General features: G+C 42.5%; 1 protein-coding gene across 2 annotated transcripts in view; it reads right to left on the bottom strand.

Moving 5' to 3' along the window:
* Positions 1–6,014: 6,014 nt before the first annotated feature.
* Positions 6,015–17,769, bottom strand: part of Ndc80 (NDC80 kinetochore complex component) — a 38,883-nt gene continuing 27,128 nt past the window's right edge. For both annotated transcript variants that reach the window (XM_038315455.1, XM_042054286.1), the window contains 4 exons: positions 13,932–14,024; positions 12,464–12,594; positions 11,238–11,340; positions 6,015–6,287 (listed from right to left, as the gene is read on the bottom strand). In XM_038315455.1, the coding sequence (XP_038171383.1) occupies positions 6,150–6,287; positions 11,238–11,340; positions 12,464–12,594; positions 13,932–14,024 (465 nt within the window). In that variant the 3' untranslated portion in view covers positions 6,015–6,149. The remainder of the gene's footprint in view (positions 6,288–11,237; positions 11,341–12,463; positions 12,595–13,931; positions 14,025–17,769) is intronic.

Genomic DNA, 17,769 nt, shown 5'->3' with positions numbered 1-17,769 from the left:
CTGATGTGACATTAGGCTCACCCAGAGAGCCTAAATAGCAAATAGCTATCCTCTCCTTGCTGGTGCCTCCCCCAAAAAGGGGGCATTCTTCTGCTCAACCCCCCACTTAAGAACCCTCCCTACCACTTCCTGTCTGCTAGTTGACGATTCAGTCCCCAGGTTAATTTTATTTAATCAAACACATGTAACACATCTTTGCACTGTTAACAAAAGCAGCAAAAAAAAAAAAAAAGTAACACACCTTTACACATTTAAAATAATATCCCACAACAGCAATTGCTGCTTAGGGCAGCAGTTGTTTAAGAGGCAGGCACGACATTTAATGGAAACAAACAAACAAACGGACTGGAGAGATGGCTCAGCGGTTAAGAGCATTGCCTGCTCTTCCAAAGGTCCTGAGTTCAATTCCCAGCAACCACATGGTGGCTCACAACCATCTGTAATGAGGTCTGGTGTTCTCTTCTGGCCGGCAGGCATACAAGTAGACAAAATACTGTATACATAATAAATAAATAAATATTTTAAAAAAACCCAGAGAGATGGTGGCCCGTGCCTTTAATTCCAGCACTCAGGGAGGCAGTGGCCAGAGGAAGCTCTGTGAGTTCAAGGCCATCCAGGTCCACAGCCTGAGTTCCAGGACAGCCAAGTGAGGTTGGCTGTTTTGCTCTTGCTGTTCTCTAGAATAACATTCTCTAGAATGGTCCCTGAATTTAAGCTCGAGATAGCCTGTGCTTCCTAAGTTTGGACCACAGATGGGGCTGGCTTCAAAACTTTATTGTTTACTGGATGTCTTCTTAATTCTCAATGACTCTCCCAGAGAATTGGAATCCCCTGACTCTTCCTTTCTCTCTCTCTCTCTCTTATTTGATTGAATCTCCCCAGTTCCTCCTCTTCCTCTGCTTTTGTCTCATTTATTCCAGGTTGGCTTCAAATTCACCACGTAGCCCAGCATATCATTGAATTCATGCCCAGTGCTGAAATTGTAGTGGATACCACCACACCCAATATTTTAGTTACATTTCTATTGCTGTGAGAAGGCATTGCAGACAATGCAATTTGTAGAAGAAAATGTTTAATTTGGGGCTTAAAGTTTCAGATGGTGAGTTCCATGACTATCACAGAAGGGAGTATGGCAGTAGGCAGGCAAGGATGGCACTGGAGAAGTAGCTGAGAGCTCAGATCTTGAGACACAAGTGGGAATCATGTGGCCTTTTTAAATCTCAAAGCTCACATTCAGTAGCAATTCTCCCTATTCTTCCCAAACTGTTCCACCAACTGGTGGGGGGGGGACATTCAAATATATGAGTCTAGGGGGGCACAGTCTCATTTAAGCTACCACAGCCAGTTTATGGGTTTCAAGCATGTTATACAAGTACTCTACCAACTGAGGGATGTCCCTAGCCCCCGGCTCCTTTTCTTTGCCATGGGATAGACAGACACTTTCTTATGGGCATGCCATCTGTAGCAATCAGTCTGTGATTATCAGAAGATAACTCACCTCATGATTGCCAGGGAACAGAAGGAGTGCACTAGGTATCTAGTCTACACATCTACTCCCACACTACTGACATACTTCCTCCAGCTGGGTATCACCTAAAGCTCCTACCACCTCCCCAACCAGTGCCATCAGCTAGGGACTAAGCATTCCAGATATGAACATTCAATATATATATGTATTCCAAAGATGCAGGCTAAACCAGATCTGCTATGACGTGCCTGTGATCCCAGCAGTCTGGAGACTGAGGCAGGATGACTATAAGCTGAGGGCTGTAACTAATTTACTACCTAATTTCTGCAGAGAAGACACTTTTCTTCTTGTGACATCGAAAGGTAAGCAAGGACAAGTTGTCTCACTAGTCCATCCTTCTGAGTTTGCATTTTTTATGTGTGCATGTGGGTGTCCATGCACATATCTGTGCGTATACATGGAAGCCAGAGGTCTACTATTGTATCCTATTGGTATCCTCCTTTATTTCCCTATGCCTTCTTTCTGAGACATGGTTTCTACTGATGAGAAATTCACAGATTCAACTCTCCCTTCTCCCCCCACCTCTATGTTCCCAATTTTGTCAGGTAATCTTGTCTATTTTGACTTTTCAGGTGGATCTCTATATGTTTTTCTTAGGGTTGACATCCAGTTATGCCAGCACCACTTAGTGAAGACGCTTTCTTTTTTCCATTATATATTTTTAGCTTCTTGGTATAAAATCAGGTATTCATGGGTGTGTGGATTAATATCTGGGTTTTTGATTTAATTCTATTGGTCAACCTCTCTGTTTTTATGCCAATACCAAGCTGTTTTCATTACTGTAGCTCTGTAATAGAGCTTGATGTCAGGGATGGTAATGCGTCCAGAAGTTCCTTTATTGTACAGGATCGTTTTGGCTATTCTGAGTTTGTTTTTCCCGTCTGAAGTTGATTATTGTTCTTTCAAGATCTTTGAGGAATTGTGTTGGGATTTTGATGGGGATTGCATTGAGTCTATAGATTGCTTTTGGTAGGATTGCCATCTTTATTATGTTGATCCTACCTATTCAAGAACATGGGTGATCTTTCCATTTTCTGGTATCTTCTTCAATTTCTTTCTTCAGACTTAAAGTTCTTGTCAAACAGGTCTTTTACTTCTTTGGTTAGTGTTACCCCAAGATATTTTATATAATTTGTGGCTATTGTGAAAGGTGATGTTTCTCTGATTTCCCAGCTTCTTTATCATTTGTATATAGAAGGACTTACCAACTCCAGCCAGACTGGGAAGGAACAAGCATAGGACCAAACTAGTCCTTCTGAATGTGGTTGACAGTTGCATGGCTAGAGTAGACTGAGGGGCTACTGACACCAGGATTTATCCCTACTGCATGTACTGGCTTTTTGGGAACCTATTCTCTTTGAATGAATACCTTGCTCAGCCTAGATATAGTAGGGAGAGCCTTGGACCTTCCCCAAAACAATGCACCTTACCCTCTCTGAGAAATGGATGGGGGGTGGGGTTGGGGAGTAATAGGAGGGAATGGGAGGAGGAGAGGGAGTAGGAATTTGGATTGGTATGTATAATGCAAATAGATGTTTGTTTTCTTTTTTAATTTATTTTTATTTTTATTTTTTTGAGACAGGGTTTCTCTGTAGCTTTGGAGCCTGTCCTGGAACTAGCTCTTGTAGACCAGGCAGGCCTCAAACTTTGAGATCCACCTGCTTCTGCCTCCCAAGTGCTGGGATTAAAGGCATGCACCACCACCACCTGGCCTTGTTTTCTTCTGAAAAAAAGAAAAAAAAGAAACTCACAGATGAGCTATGTGGGCTAGCCAGTCAGCGCCAGGATCCATCTGTCTGTCCCACCCTGTTCCCCCCAGCACTGGGGTCACAGGGATGCACCACCGACCTTGGCTTTTTACAGGATGTGGGATGGGAACTAAGTCTTTCTGTCCACACAACAGGCTCATTACTGACTGAGCCACCTCCTCAATCTTTGTATATTTTTGATTTGTTGGTTTTCTTTTTGAGACAGGATCTCACTATGTAGTCCAGGCTGGCCTAGAGCACATCGCTGTCATCCTGCACCAGCCTTTGGACTTTTGGAATTACAGATATGCACAACTGGCTATATTCTTTAAAAACCGAAAGCCCCAAAGTTCCCTAAGGTGGCCTTTTTTTTTTAAGATTTATTTTTGTGTGTGTGAATATTTTGACTACATGCAGGTAAGTCCATCATGTTTGTGTGCAGTGCCCATGGAGGCCTGAAGCCAGTGTCACATCCTCTGGGATTGGAGTGGCAGATGCCTGTGAGCCACCACATCTGTGCTGGGAACTGAACCTAGTCCTTTGCAAGGGAAAGCAATGCTCTTAATCACTGAGCCATCCCCAGCCCCATGAGATGGCTTGTTTTGCTCCTGAACAGCCTGAGTTCTTCTCCTCTTTTCTCAGGAGAGCTCACCCCAGCCTCCTCCCCTCACTCAGTTGTCACATGTTCCTTTCTCCATTTGCATCTTAACCCTGCTAGGGTAGGTTGGATGAAGTGCTCTGCTTTAGAGCTGATCCCTCTCTTCCATTCAGAGACTGGAAAGTCTATAAAGGATAAGCAGCCCCAGTGCCATAGCCTTTCACAGAGTTGGTGTAGCCTGCTCCCCTGACACCCACTCACCCACGCACCCATTTTACCAGCCCACGTTTAACCACGTTTAACGTCTTCCTGCCCTGCTACATCACACCCTTGGTTAGTGTACCATTCCTTGGCAACACACAAGCCAGTTGAATAACCTTTAGTTTCTTTTGCTTTGTTCATGTTACCATTTTGCTCAATTAGGCTTCTTCAACAACTGCTTGATTTCCTGGATACTTTGCAAAACTGCTTTGCTCCCTCTCATGTGAGTTCTGGGATTAAAACTCAGGTGGCTGCCCTGCACAGCAGCACCTTTGACCCAGCTCACAGGCCCAGAGCCAACTTACTGACAGGCTGGGAAACAGAAAAGCCATCCCGAATTCCCTAGGTATGAGGCAAATATCCAAGAAGAAAAAGGTAGAATGCACAGTCTAATATCTCTCCAGGCATTCCTTGTCTGTCTGTCTGTCTATCTATCTATCTATTTTTGAGACAGGATCCTACGCTGGCGTCAAACTTCAGATCATCCTCCCTCACCCAAATGCTGAGATTACAGGCATCTAACACCACTCCCGATCCTTAATACTTTTGTATTATTCCAAAGTTTAATATTTAGTTTTACAACAAATTTTTAAAAGTAAAACATATGGAGTACTGTGGTATATACTGTTAGTCCCGGCCACTTGGGAGACTGGAGGATTGATTTCACTAAAACTTGAGATCATCTTGGGCAGCACAAGGAGAGTAAACAAAAAGTTGGGCATGGTAGCCTAGAACCTATCACCTCTAGACACGCACTCCAGCTAGCCCAGCCCACTGCACCACTACTAGCGGTTACTCTACATCGTGTAGAGAAGATGAACTCCAAAGCTATGGATCTTCCTCTGGGTTCCACTTTATTAACAATGCAGCTTTAAGATTTTAACCACCCATACTTTATGTCTAGCAATAGTTCAACAGCTCACGTTTTTCCAGACTATTGTCACTGTTTCCCTTTCTCACAGACAGGACAGCCTGCTGGGTATTCAAGTCCTGGCTCCACGAGGCTGGAAGACGCCTCATGGAGCCTGCTTGTTACCGAGTGCCCAGTTGGTCTCGGTCAGTGCTGCTCTGCTGCTCAGTGAGCTCTCAGGAGCAGCAGTAACCCCACCGCTCTCAGTGAGTAGTCCCCTCCACAGGGTTTGCACACGACTCGTTTCTGACTCTGAGGCCAGCGTGGTGCCCCATACATTGGTTCTGCTTGACTTGAACAGGCAGAGTCCTCTTCCCTGGCACATTCTCCTGAGTGTTAAAACTACCCCTAGACTGTGTTCATTTAGCTCTATCTGAAGATAACTGTCTTTTAATCGACATTTCCTCACGGATGGAGTAGGGAGCTTAGGGGGCTTGGGAGCCCCTGCCCTGAGGTTCTATAAGACGTACACAATTGACTGGAGTGGAGGAACTTTGGGGTGGTGCAGCCTCCCTTGAGCGGCCCATGCTGTCGGCGGCTCTCGTCACGGCCTAAGTGCTGGTCTGCTGTCCTGGAGGTCTCCTGGTGCTGCAGCTGCCTTGAGTCATTTGCGATCCTACAAGTGACCCCAAGGAACTCACTGATTCACGACCTGGATTGGGATGGAATCCTTTCTCTGGTTTGTTGTTACCTTTTTCATCCGGGCGAAGGAAGGGTGAACAGATGCTGCTTCCCATCCTCCGAGGAAAAGTCACATGACAAGGACCTGAGAGTCAATGTGTCTGGCTCTGCAGGCCAAGCGACGTCTTCTTTAGATTGTTTAACGCCATCACAGTGGGCAAGCACTTGCAGAAAGTCAGTGAATGGGTGTGTCTTACTTGGTTCACACTGTAGTTGCTAACTCCCGGTTTAGACCATAGCATGTACTTTCATCAGAAGTGAGTTACAGAAATGGAGGGAAACCCACACTTTACTAATGTACTTTATTAACTGTCTGTTACACTTAAAAAGCTAATCTACCACGTTACCACAGGTTTGGGATATAAATATTTTTAGTTAATATATGCCTATGACAGATACAAGACAGCCACCATCAATTCATCTTCATTCACCAGGAGTCTTAAATAGAGCAGCGGTACTCTTGTACTTCTCTGCAATCTCTTTGATATTTTCCAAGAGATCTTCAGATATGCATCCTTCATACTCTCCGTCAGCTTTAGCAATCTGTTCTTCAAGGTGTTTCTAGTGGAAACAATTCACAACTCTTAATACACAAACATGAATTTTGTTTCAAGTGTGACATTTATATACAAGAATGACATTTGTAAATTAAGAAAAGAACCAGGTGGATGTAATAGTAGATGACTGTAAACTTAGCATGTGAGAGGCTGAGACAGGAGGATCACAGTTTAATACCAGTCTGGGCTGCCAAGAAAGACCACCAAGAGAGCAAGAGAGAGAGCAAGAGAGAGAGAGGGACAGAGACAGAGACAGAGGCAGAACAATCTCCACCAGGAGCAGAAGCCAGGAGCAAATCCAGTCCCCAGGACCTCTGCCAGTCTGGGCGTGAGTGAACCTGGGTCCTCTGAGAGAATAGACAGGAACCAGAGAACTTGGAGTGAGTCTGGGACCTCAGGGAGAGTAGGCCTGAGCCAGGACCTCTGTGGGTTAGGGCATTGGTCTGGGACATCAAAGGGAATAGGAAGGAACCTGGAACCTCTGAGGATCTGAGCTGTGTCTGGGACCTCTGACAGGTCCTCTGCAGGTCCAGTTGCACCCGAGCCTGGGACCTCTGAGGCAGTAGACTGGAATCAGAAACCTTTCCAGGTTCAACTCCAACCCAGGGACTTCTGCAGGACGGAATCCAGACCAGGATTTACAGATACAAGTCAAATCCAGTAATCTAGGCCAAAGTTTCCCAAAGGCAAGGAACTCCACCTTGGGCAACAAATTCCACAGGAGTGGGACTGAATGAACCACCTAGAGCAGAGAGGGCCTGAAGAAACAAGCTCCACCAGAAGCAAATCCAGTCCTGGGAGCCAACCTAGTCCCATAACACTGGTGGATCAGGATTGAGCCAGCGACCAGATCCAGAGTCTGCGATAGCCACCAGAACAGGTCCAACTCCAAGCCAGGGACTTCTGCAGGAGGGGATCCAGACCAGGATTTACAGAAACACATCAAAGCCCAGCCCTACATAAAATACTAAAAGGAAAACTCCAACCCAAGGAAGATGGCTACACCAACAAAAACACAGCCAATTGATGAAAAATTGCAAACAGCAGCAAATCTCGAAGAAGAAAAAAATTGCACAAATTAACATCACCAATGATGAAACTATATTAACAGCAGATAGCAACCACTGGTCATTAATATCCCTTAATGTAAATGGACTCAACTCACCTATAAAAAGGCACAGGCTAACAGATTGGATACGAAAACAGAATCCATCCTTCTGCATACAAGAAACGCATCTCAACCTCAAAGACAGACATCGTCTCAGAGTAAAGGGAAAAAATATACCAAACAAATGGACCTAAGAAACAAGAGGGTGTAGCTATCCTAATATCTAACAAAATAGAATTCAAGAGAAAATTTCAGTACTGAACATCTATGCCTCATACACAAGGGCACCCTCATATGTCAAAGAAAAATACTTCTAAAGCTTAAATCATACATTAAACCCCACACACTAATACTGGGAGACTTCAACACTCCCCTCTCACCACTGGACAGGTCAATCTGACAAAAAAATGAACAGAGAAATAAGAGAACTAACAGATGTTATGACTCAAATGGACTTAACAGACATCTATAGAATATTCCATCCAAACAGAAAAGAATATAACTTCTTCTCAGCACCTCATTGAACCTCCTCAAAAATTGACCACATACTCGGTAACAAAACAAACCTCGGCAAATACAAAAAATAACAAAATATACCTCATCAGATCACCAGGGTCTAAAACTAGAAGTCAACAGCAATACTAATTCCAGAAAACCCACAAACACATGGAAATTAAACAATGCTCACCTGAATCATCAATGGGTCAAAGAAGAAATAAAGGGGGAAATTAAAGACTTTCTAAAATTCAATGAAAATGACCACACAACATACCCAAATTTATGGGACACAGTGAAAGCAATTTTAAGAGGAAAGTTCATTAGCACTAAACGCCTACATAAAGAAGCTGGAAAAATCCTACACTAGTGGATTAACAGAACATTGGAAAACTTTAGAACAAAAAGAAGCAAACTCACCTAAGAGAACTAGACAGCAGGAAATAATCAAATTGAGAGCTGAAATCAACAAAATAGAAACAAAGAAAACAATTCAAAGAATCAATGAGACAAAGAGCTGGTTCTTTGAGAAAATCAACAAAATAGACAAAGCTTTATTCAAACTAACCAAAAGGCAGAGAGAGAATATCCAAATTAACAAAATCAGAAATGAAAAGGGGGACATAACAACAGACATGGAGGAAATACAGAGAATCATCAGGTCATATTTCAAAAACCTGTACTCCAAAAAACTGAAAAACTTAAAGGAAACGGACAACTTTCTGGATAAATATCACTTACCAAAATTAAATCAAGACCAGATAAACAAATTAAACAGACCCATAACTGCTGAAGAAACAGAAACAGACATCAAAAGTCTCCTAACCAAAAAAAGCCCAGGACCAGATGGTTTCAGCTCAGAATTCTACAAGAGTTTCAAAGAAGAACTAATACCAATACTCCTCAAATTATTCCACACAATAGAAACAGAAGAAATATTGCCAAACTCTTTTTATGAGGCTACAATACCCAAACCACAGAAAGACATTACTAAGAAAGAGAATTATAGCCGGGCGGTGGTGGCGCATGCCTTTAATCCCAGCACTCGGGAGGCAGAGGCAGGCAGATCTCTGTGAGTTCGAGACCAGCCTGGTCTACAAGAGCTAGCTCCAGGACAGGCTCTAAAGCTGCAGAGAAACCCTGTCTCGAAAAACCAAAAAAAAAAAAAAAAAAAAAAAAAAAGAGAGAGAGATACATGAATCTTTGCACAACATACAACTTAAAAATAAAATCGTCACACACCTTCTAGACAAAAATCAAAAGTAAGCGAAAGATAATTGCTGAGAGGAAGACCTTCAGTCTAGGTTTCTAACAAAGCAGGAACTGTTAGATGTGGGAAGCTGTGGGTGAGAAGAGAAAGCATGCATCAGAAGTACAAGTTCAAGTCATAAAGCAGTAAGAGTAAACACCATCCCAGTAACTAACTGCGCTTATCTTATGAGATGACATACACTAAAGTACGATCAAATATGTGAACTAGATGATTCACTCCCAGCACATTCCTGTAAGTTTCCGAACGCGGCAGGGAAGAAGGCAAAAGGACGGCGCTCAGTGCTGCTGAGGGAGAGAGAGAGAGAGAGAGAGAGAGAATTACAGACCAATCTCACTCTTCAATATACGAAAATCTGTCAACATAATCCACCATATAAACAAGCTGAAAAATAAAAACCACATGATGCCGAAGAAGCTTTTGACAAAATACAACATCCCCTCATGATAAAGGTCATGGAGAGAGCAAGGATACAAGAAACAAACCTAAACATAATTAAGGCAATATACAGTAATCCAACAGTCAAAATCAAACTAAATGCAGAGAAACTCCCAGCGATTCCACTAAAATCAGGAACAAGACAAGGTTATCCACTCTCTTCATACCTATTCAATATAGTTCTTGAGGTCCTAGCTAGAGCAATAAGACACCAAAAGGAGATCAAGGGGATATAAATTGGAAAAGAAGTCAAACTCTCACTGTTTGCTGATGATATAATAGTTTTCATAAGTGATCCCAAAAATTCTACCAAGGAACTTCTATAACTCATAAACATTTTCAGCAATGTATCAGGATACAAGATAAACTAAAAAAAAAAAAAAATCAGTAGCCCTCCCATACACAGATGATAAAAGGGCTGGGGGAGAAATCAGAGAAGCTTCACCCTCCATAATAGCCACAAATAGCATAAAATATCTCGGAGTAACTCTAACCAAACAAGTGTATGACCTGTATGACAAAAACTTTAAATCATTGAAGAAAGAAGTTGAAGAAGACACCAGAAACTGGAAAGATCTCCCATGCTCTTGGGTAAGCAGAATTAACACAGTAAAAATGGCAATCTTACCAAAAGCAATCTACAGAATCAACGCAATGCCCATCTAAATCCCAGCATAATTCTTCAAAGACCTCAAAAGAACGGTACTCAACTTCATATGGAAATGCAAAAAACCCAGGATAGCCAAAACAATCCTGTACAATAAAAGAACTTCTGGAGGCATCACAATTACTGGCCCATAGCTACAGAACCAGAGGCCTGTGCATTCAGTTATATCCTGGGGATGAAGATCAAGATTGTCCCAAGAACTTCAATGCCCCAATTCAGTAGGAAGTAGTCTCATGAAAACATCATCCCCTTTCTAATCCCTCTGTTATTTATTAACAAATAAAAATGGGGAATGTAGGGTAAAAGGGACAACTGGAATAGGAAACCAACCAATCACTGAGCACCCTGACTCTGAACCCAGAGCCAGTGAGAGAAACACACCTTGGATTGGAGACCTGGGCCAGGGAAAGAAACATCTTTATTCCTGAACCCAGGGCTAAGACATGTGCTCTGACTCTGAAACTAGTGTCAAAGAAACATACACTGCCCCTAGAATCAGAGCCAGACAAAGAAATATGCCCTGGTCCTAAGATTAGGATGCCAGTCTGACAGCGGGGGAATTAGGCCCACTGAATGTGGGTGGCAGTTGAACGGCTGGGGCAGACTGTGGGGCGACTGGCGGAGAGAGCAAGATTTATCTCTACTGCTTGTACTGGCTTTTTGGAACCCATTCTCTTTGTAGGGATACTTTGCTCAGCTTAGGTAGTGGGGAGAGCAGTGGTCCTGCCTCAAAGCAATGTGCTAGACTTTGTTGACTTCCCATGGGAAGCCTTACACTCTCTGAGGAGTGGATGGGGGATAGGGTGGGAGGATGTTGGAGGGAGCAGGAGGAGGGGAGGCAGTGGGAACTGGGATTGGTATGTAAAATGTTAAAAGATAAGTTTTTTTCAAATAAATAAAAGAAAAAAGGAAAATTTGTTATTCAGTTCCTATAGAAACAAAGCAGCTAGAATTCAGCTAAGAGATTCATACTTACTTCCAAAGACCCTACATGTGTAGCAACCATCTCTAAAAGATGCTGTAAGTTACTTCCCACTTTTCTCCTTTCTTCAGTTGTGCTTTGTAGAACCAATTGGTATCTACAGAATTAAAATAAGAAAAACCACTTGTTTAATATCTAGAAAATAAATGAATAAATTAGTACAGTGTAGTAACCTGAGCAAAATGCAAATTTTACATTTATCTATGTTACTATTTTCCCTGAGAAATATTTGGTGAATATAGAAAACCATGCCTGACCGGAAGTGGTGGCACATGCCTTTAATCCCAGCTCTCAGGAGGCAGAGATGGGTGGATATCTGTGAGTTTGAGGCCAGCCTAGTCTATAGAGTGGAGTTCCAGGACAGGCTTCAAAGCTATAGAGAAACCCTGTCCACCCCCACTCCCAAGAAAACCATGCCTGGTAGAATCCATCCAAATGCCATTATGTAAGCACACAGCTCAGATCTCTACCAGCGGCTTCCGTTCACTCACTGTGTGGTCAGCTACCCTGATGCTATGACCCTCCATTCCATTTCAGATGAACCTTCCACCTCTTCCCCAAGCTCTAGGCTACAGGGCCTACCTGGCCTTGTAGGTCTTAAGTTGAAGAGTTCCATATTTATTGCATTACTTATGCATTTCTGAATTATTTAAGATGTCTACAGCTGAGTGTGGTGGAGCATGCCTTTAACCCCAGCAAAGACAGGCAGTCTGAACTACATAATGTGTTCCAGAATACCCAGGGCTATATAGAAAGAAAGACCCTATCTCAAAAACAACAACGGCTGCTTGGTGGTGGCTCACATCTTTAATACCAGAACTTTGGAGGCAGAGGCAACCATATCTCTGTGAGTCAAGGCCGGCCCGGTCTACAGACCAGGACAGGCTCCAAAGCTACACAAAGAAACCCTGTCTTGAAAAACCAAAAAGAACAAAAACCCCATAAAAACAAAAACAAAAAACAAAAACAAAAATAACAAAAACCTCAAACCAACAAACCAAACAAACAAAAAATGGATTCATTTCCAGGCATTAAAAGTTATTTGATAATCTAGCTGGGCAATAACTCTAATAGTGGCATAAGGTATCTTAATTTTTTGGCTTAAATCCTTAAAATATCATTCTTTGCACCCCAAATAGTTTCATAATAGGAATTAAAGATAAAAACAGGAAGCAGCTTTACAAAGTTGAAAGAATCAGATCGTGGCGAGGTGAACTCACTCCCGCTGGGCAGCCTCGAGCTCATCCATGGCTTCGCTGAGGCCCTCGTTCACAGCACTCTCCAGCAGGTGCTTGTGCTTCTCCAGGGATTCAAGCTCCCTGGCACACTTCTCCTCTTGTTCCTCAGTCTCCTATAGGAGAAAAATCATTGTTTCCATTCTTATTCCATTTGCTAAAGGCAGATTTAAGTAAAGTAGGTTAAGCATTAAAAACAAACAAACAAACAAAAGAGAACGTTGCATCATTTATATTTCCAAGATGTTGACTGCCTTCTTTAACTGTTCCCGTGGAGACTCCATATGATAAACACAAATGTGACCTTTTTAGGAGGATCCTGTGTAGCACTCTATTTAACAATGTTTCAAGTCTAATTTAAGGAAACCTAGTACTTTGATTAAAATTTCAGACACATATTAACTATGTTTAGCAAAATTAGTTCCAATCATTCTTAGATTCCTAGGTTTGTGATTCTGAAGTATGGACTTACAAAGTCTTTCACTTGAGTGCTTTCAAGAATAAACTTAACCTTTCATGCAAGGAATATGATAAAAGTAAAAATAATAGGCACATATTTCACACTTCACGTGCAGATCAGATTTTGTGTTACATTTTCCAAAAATTCTACACTGCTCAAAAAGCATCCTGTATATAATATAGGGCAATACAAACATTTCTATTTGTGATACTTTGCTGGTTTAACTAATAATGGCACAGTTGCAAAACTTAATTGTATGATGGCACATGAATGGGGGTCTCAATACGTGTCTGGGAAAATTCAGGGTTGGCTAGAACAGTGGCGGTCAGTCTTACTCCTTACCTACCTTCTGGAGCTCTTATGAATACACTGAAATTTAGTTGGGAAAGTAAGTTTGCAATGATTTTTTTTCAAGACTTATTTATTTATTATGTACATAGTGTTCTGCCTGCATAACAGAAGAAGGCACGAGATCTCATTATAGATGGTTGTGAGCCACTATGTTGACGCTGGGACCACACGGAACAATGGAACTCAGGGCTACTGGAGAGCAGCCAGAGCTCTTAACCTCTGAGCCATCTCTCCAGCCCTTTGCAATGATTCTTTTTTTTTTTTTTTTTTTTTTTTTCTCGAGACAGGGTTTCTCTGTAGCTTTGGAGCCTGTCCTGGAACTAGCTCTTGTAGACCAGGCTGGTCTCGAACTCACAGAGATCCGCCTGCCTCTGCCTCCCGAGTGCTGGGATTAAAGGCATGCGCCGCCGCCGCCCGGCTGCAATGATTCTTAATGCAATGACAATTACTTATGCCCCGGTGGGTCTCAAACCTGTGCCAACCCTCCCATGGGGTCTTCTAGATGTTGGGACTACAGGTATGATGACACCACATCTGGCTCTTTTGGCTGAGTTTTGAGGCCTCCTCTCAGCTTTTGTATACCGCCACATCCAGCTAGGATTTCAGACTCAAGTCAAATGAACACACCGGTCAAGCTCCTACCTTCACAGTTTGTTGGTAAAGGTCGTCCAGCTTTTGCACCTCTTCCTTCAGCATCCTCACATTTCTCCTGCTCTCCATCTTCATGGTGTTCAGCTTGACAGACATCAAAATTAACATTTAACATTATAAAACTTTTATATTTGCTTTTATACATATTTATTGTGTATGTGAGCGCTTTGCGAGCATGGTTATGCCTGGTGCCCAAGGAGGTAGGAGGGAGTCAGACTCTTTTTTTTAAAATATTTATTTATTTATTTATTTATTTATTTATTTATTTATTTATTTATTTATTATGTATACAATATTCTGTGTGTATGCCTGCAGGCCCCATTACAGATGGTTGTGAGCCACCATGTGGTTGCTGGGAATTGAACTCAGGACCTTTGGAAGAGCAGGCAATGCTCTTAACCTCTGAGCCATCTCTCCAGCCCCTGGGAGTCAGATTCTTTGAGACTGGTGTCAACAGATGGTTTTAAGCTGCCATGTGGATGTTGGGAATCAAACCTGGGCTCTTTTCGAGAGCAACAAGTATTCTTAACTGATGAGCACCTCTCCAGTCCTTGTTTGTCTTTAAAGAAGTACTGATTTTTTTAAAGATTCTATTTTATGTGTAAGAGTGTTTTGCATTACATATGTATGTATATATGTATGCATGTACACCATGTGCATACCAGGTGCCTGTGGGGTCCAGAAGACGACATCAGATACCTTGGAATTACAGCTACAAGGGATTGTGAGCTGCCATATGGGTGCTGGGAACTGAACCTGTGTCCTCTGCAAGAGCAGCAAGTGCTCTTAATCATGGAGTCATCGTTCCAGCCCTAGCAGCGACTTCATTTTTTTTTTTTCTTTAAACACAGATGTCAAAAACATACATTAGGAACAAGCCTCTTTAACAGATGGTGCTGAGAAAACTGGGTGTGTACCTGTCGAAGAAGGAAATCAGGTCTCGAGTCTCACACTACATGAGACATTGAAAACAGATCGAAGAGTTCATGTGACGACAGGCCATGCTGACACTGCAGGGAAGACACATCAACTACGCCCTGTGTCAACAATCATCCTTGCAGAGGCAGGGCTTCTGAATGGACTGTGACAGCAGAGAACACGACCCAAGGACTGACACACGGGATTACAGCAAATTAAAAACCTAACAATGGGAGCAACCTCACAACTGAAGAGACAGCTTACAGATTTGAGAAACCACTGCCAGCTCTGTATCGGAAAGGGGTCTATTATGTAAAAACAGCCAAGATTAAACCAAATCCAATCCATACATGAGGTAATGAAGTGAGCAGACAGTCCTCAAAGGAAGAAATAGAAATGGCCAATGATATTTGATGACAGGTTCAACATCCTAAGCCATCAGGGAAAGGTGAATTAAAAATGATTTATAATGCCACCTTACTAGCTCAGAATGACTTTCCTCAAGAAAATAGATGACAACAAATGCTGGCAGGAATCTGGGGATAGAGGGACCTTTACTCACTGCTAGTGAGCATATAAATTGTAGCTGCTGTGGAAATCAGTAAGTAGGTTTGTCAAAAATGAGAAAGTGGTGGGAGAGACGGCTCAGTGAAGAGCACTGGCTGCTCTTACAGAGGACCTGGGTTTGGTTCCCAGCACCCACTTGGTGGCTCACAACCGTCTATAACTCCAGTTCCAGGGAATCCCCTTCTGGCCTCCACAGGCACCAGGGATGTACACATATATGCAGGAAAAATATTCACACACATAAAAATAAAGATAAATCTTTGAAAACTACAACCAAAACTATCACATGATCTGGCTATATGCCTCAGTGATTAAGAGTACTTCTTGTTCTTCCAGAGGACCAGCATTTGATTCCCAGCACTCACACCAGGCGGTTCACAGCCACCTGTAACACGAGCTCCAGGAGGGTCTGACATCTCTCATCTCTGCGGGCACATGCACACATGTGCATATATACACATATTTAAAAGTAATAGAAATGACATCTGTAGGAAAATCGGTCAAATTGCAATTCAGAATGTTAAGTGAAATAAACTGTATTCAGGTAACTACTATGTTTTCTCTCATGTGTGGAGCCGGTGTACATGTGTGGAAAACTCAGGAAACTAGAGAACGGTGAGAGGGAAAAAGAGCCCCGAAGGATTCGGGTACCGCGGCATTGAAAGAAGATAATGCAATACTGTCCTGGGAGAGCAGAAAGCAGGTTGTTGTGGGCAATGGAAAAACAGCAAGAATGGGACACAGGGGAGGGGAGGGGAGGGGAGGGCAAAGCCAGAGGGCAGGGTGTGGAAGAAGAAAGCATGTGTAAAAATGCCATTATGAAATCTACTACTTTGTAGCTAACTTAATCTTGTGATGGGAAATACTTGATCTTGTAGCCATTGTCACACTTGAACTGGAGTCCATGGGGCAGGTGTTGAGCTATATTAGTTCAGACATCTATTACAGTACCAGGCAAATGCGTAAAGCATTTGCTGAGCCAGTTGTTGCCATGCATGCATCTAACTCCAGCATTTAAAGGACTATGTAAGGCCCAAAGATTGTGGGCTAGAGACTCACCTATACTGAGCAAGACCTTGTCTTAAATAAGAAAAGCATATTTGCCAAATACATTTTGATGGCAGTTATTGAGCTTTGCATTTTATGTCTGTCAGTGATTGGTTTAATTTTATTGTGATGCCTATAAGTTGTTGTACAGGCCTATAGTGGCCTCTTGATAATTATATGTTTATGTTCTATGGCAACTTTCATGTCTAAAAACCATCTGACCTTTAATATTTGAAAGCATTCAACTGTAAAATAATTTATTAATGAAATATTTTTTGAGAGTTAATCAATTTTATTTTTTCTGGTTATTTTGACTTTTCCATTTTGATATTTTATTGTTGATGCTGTAATCCATCTTAATATCTATTTTCTAAAATTTAGAAAGGTTTTTGCTATACATACCAGGGTAACCTTGGACTTGTTATGTAGCTCAAGTTAACCATGAACTCAAGATTCTCCTCTCAGTTTCCAGAGTGCTGGGATTACTGGTATGCACCACCATGTCTAGCTCAATTAGTTTTAAAATAAATTATGTGTCTAGGTGTTTTGTAAACATGTGTATATCATGTGCACACAATGTTCAAGGAGGCCAGAAGAGGGCATCAGATCCGCGGGACTGGAGTTACTGAGGGTTGTGATCGACCAAGTGGGTGCTGGGAATGAACACAGGCCCTTTGGAAGAACAAGTGCTCTTAACTGCTGAACTACCTCTTCAGCCTCTCATCAATTATTATGATCATATATATTTATGCATATAAATGTCTTCCCTGCATGTAAGCATGTGTGTCATGTGCTCCTAGGATCAGAACTGGAGTTACAGATGGTGTTGAGTTTCTGTGTGAGTGCCAGGAATTGAATTCAGGTCCTCTGCAAGAACAACCAGTGCTCTTAATCACTGAAAAAACCCTCCAGTCCCACATACATATAGTCTCAGTCTCTCCTCTCTCTCTCTCTCTCTCTCTCTCTCTCTCTCTCTCCTCTCTTCCCCCCCCCCCTCTCTCTCTCTCTCTCCCTCTCCCCCCTCCCCCCTTCCCCTCCCCCCCCCTCTCTTTTTGAGTCATGGGCCCAGAACACTGGATTCTCCAGCTTTCCAAATCTGGGATTATAGGTATGTGCTACTGCACAAATGTTTAGATCATCAACTCTTTCTGTTCTTTGAGACAGGGTTTCTCTGTGTAGCCTTGGCTGTCTTGGAACTCACTCTGTAGCACAGGCTGGCCTCTAACTCACAGAGCTCCTCCTGCCTCTGGCTCCCGAGTGCTGGGGTTAAACGTGTGCGCTGCCACCACTGCCACCT

The sequence above is a fragment of the Arvicola amphibius genome, chromosome 18 (genome assembly GCF_903992535.2).
Source record: "Arvicola amphibius chromosome 18, mArvAmp1.2, whole genome shotgun sequence".
NCBI lineage: Eukaryota > Metazoa > Chordata > Mammalia > Rodentia > Cricetidae > Arvicola > Arvicola amphibius.
Note: the sequence above shows the minus strand (reverse complement) of the source record. Positions and strands in the feature narration are given on the sequence as shown.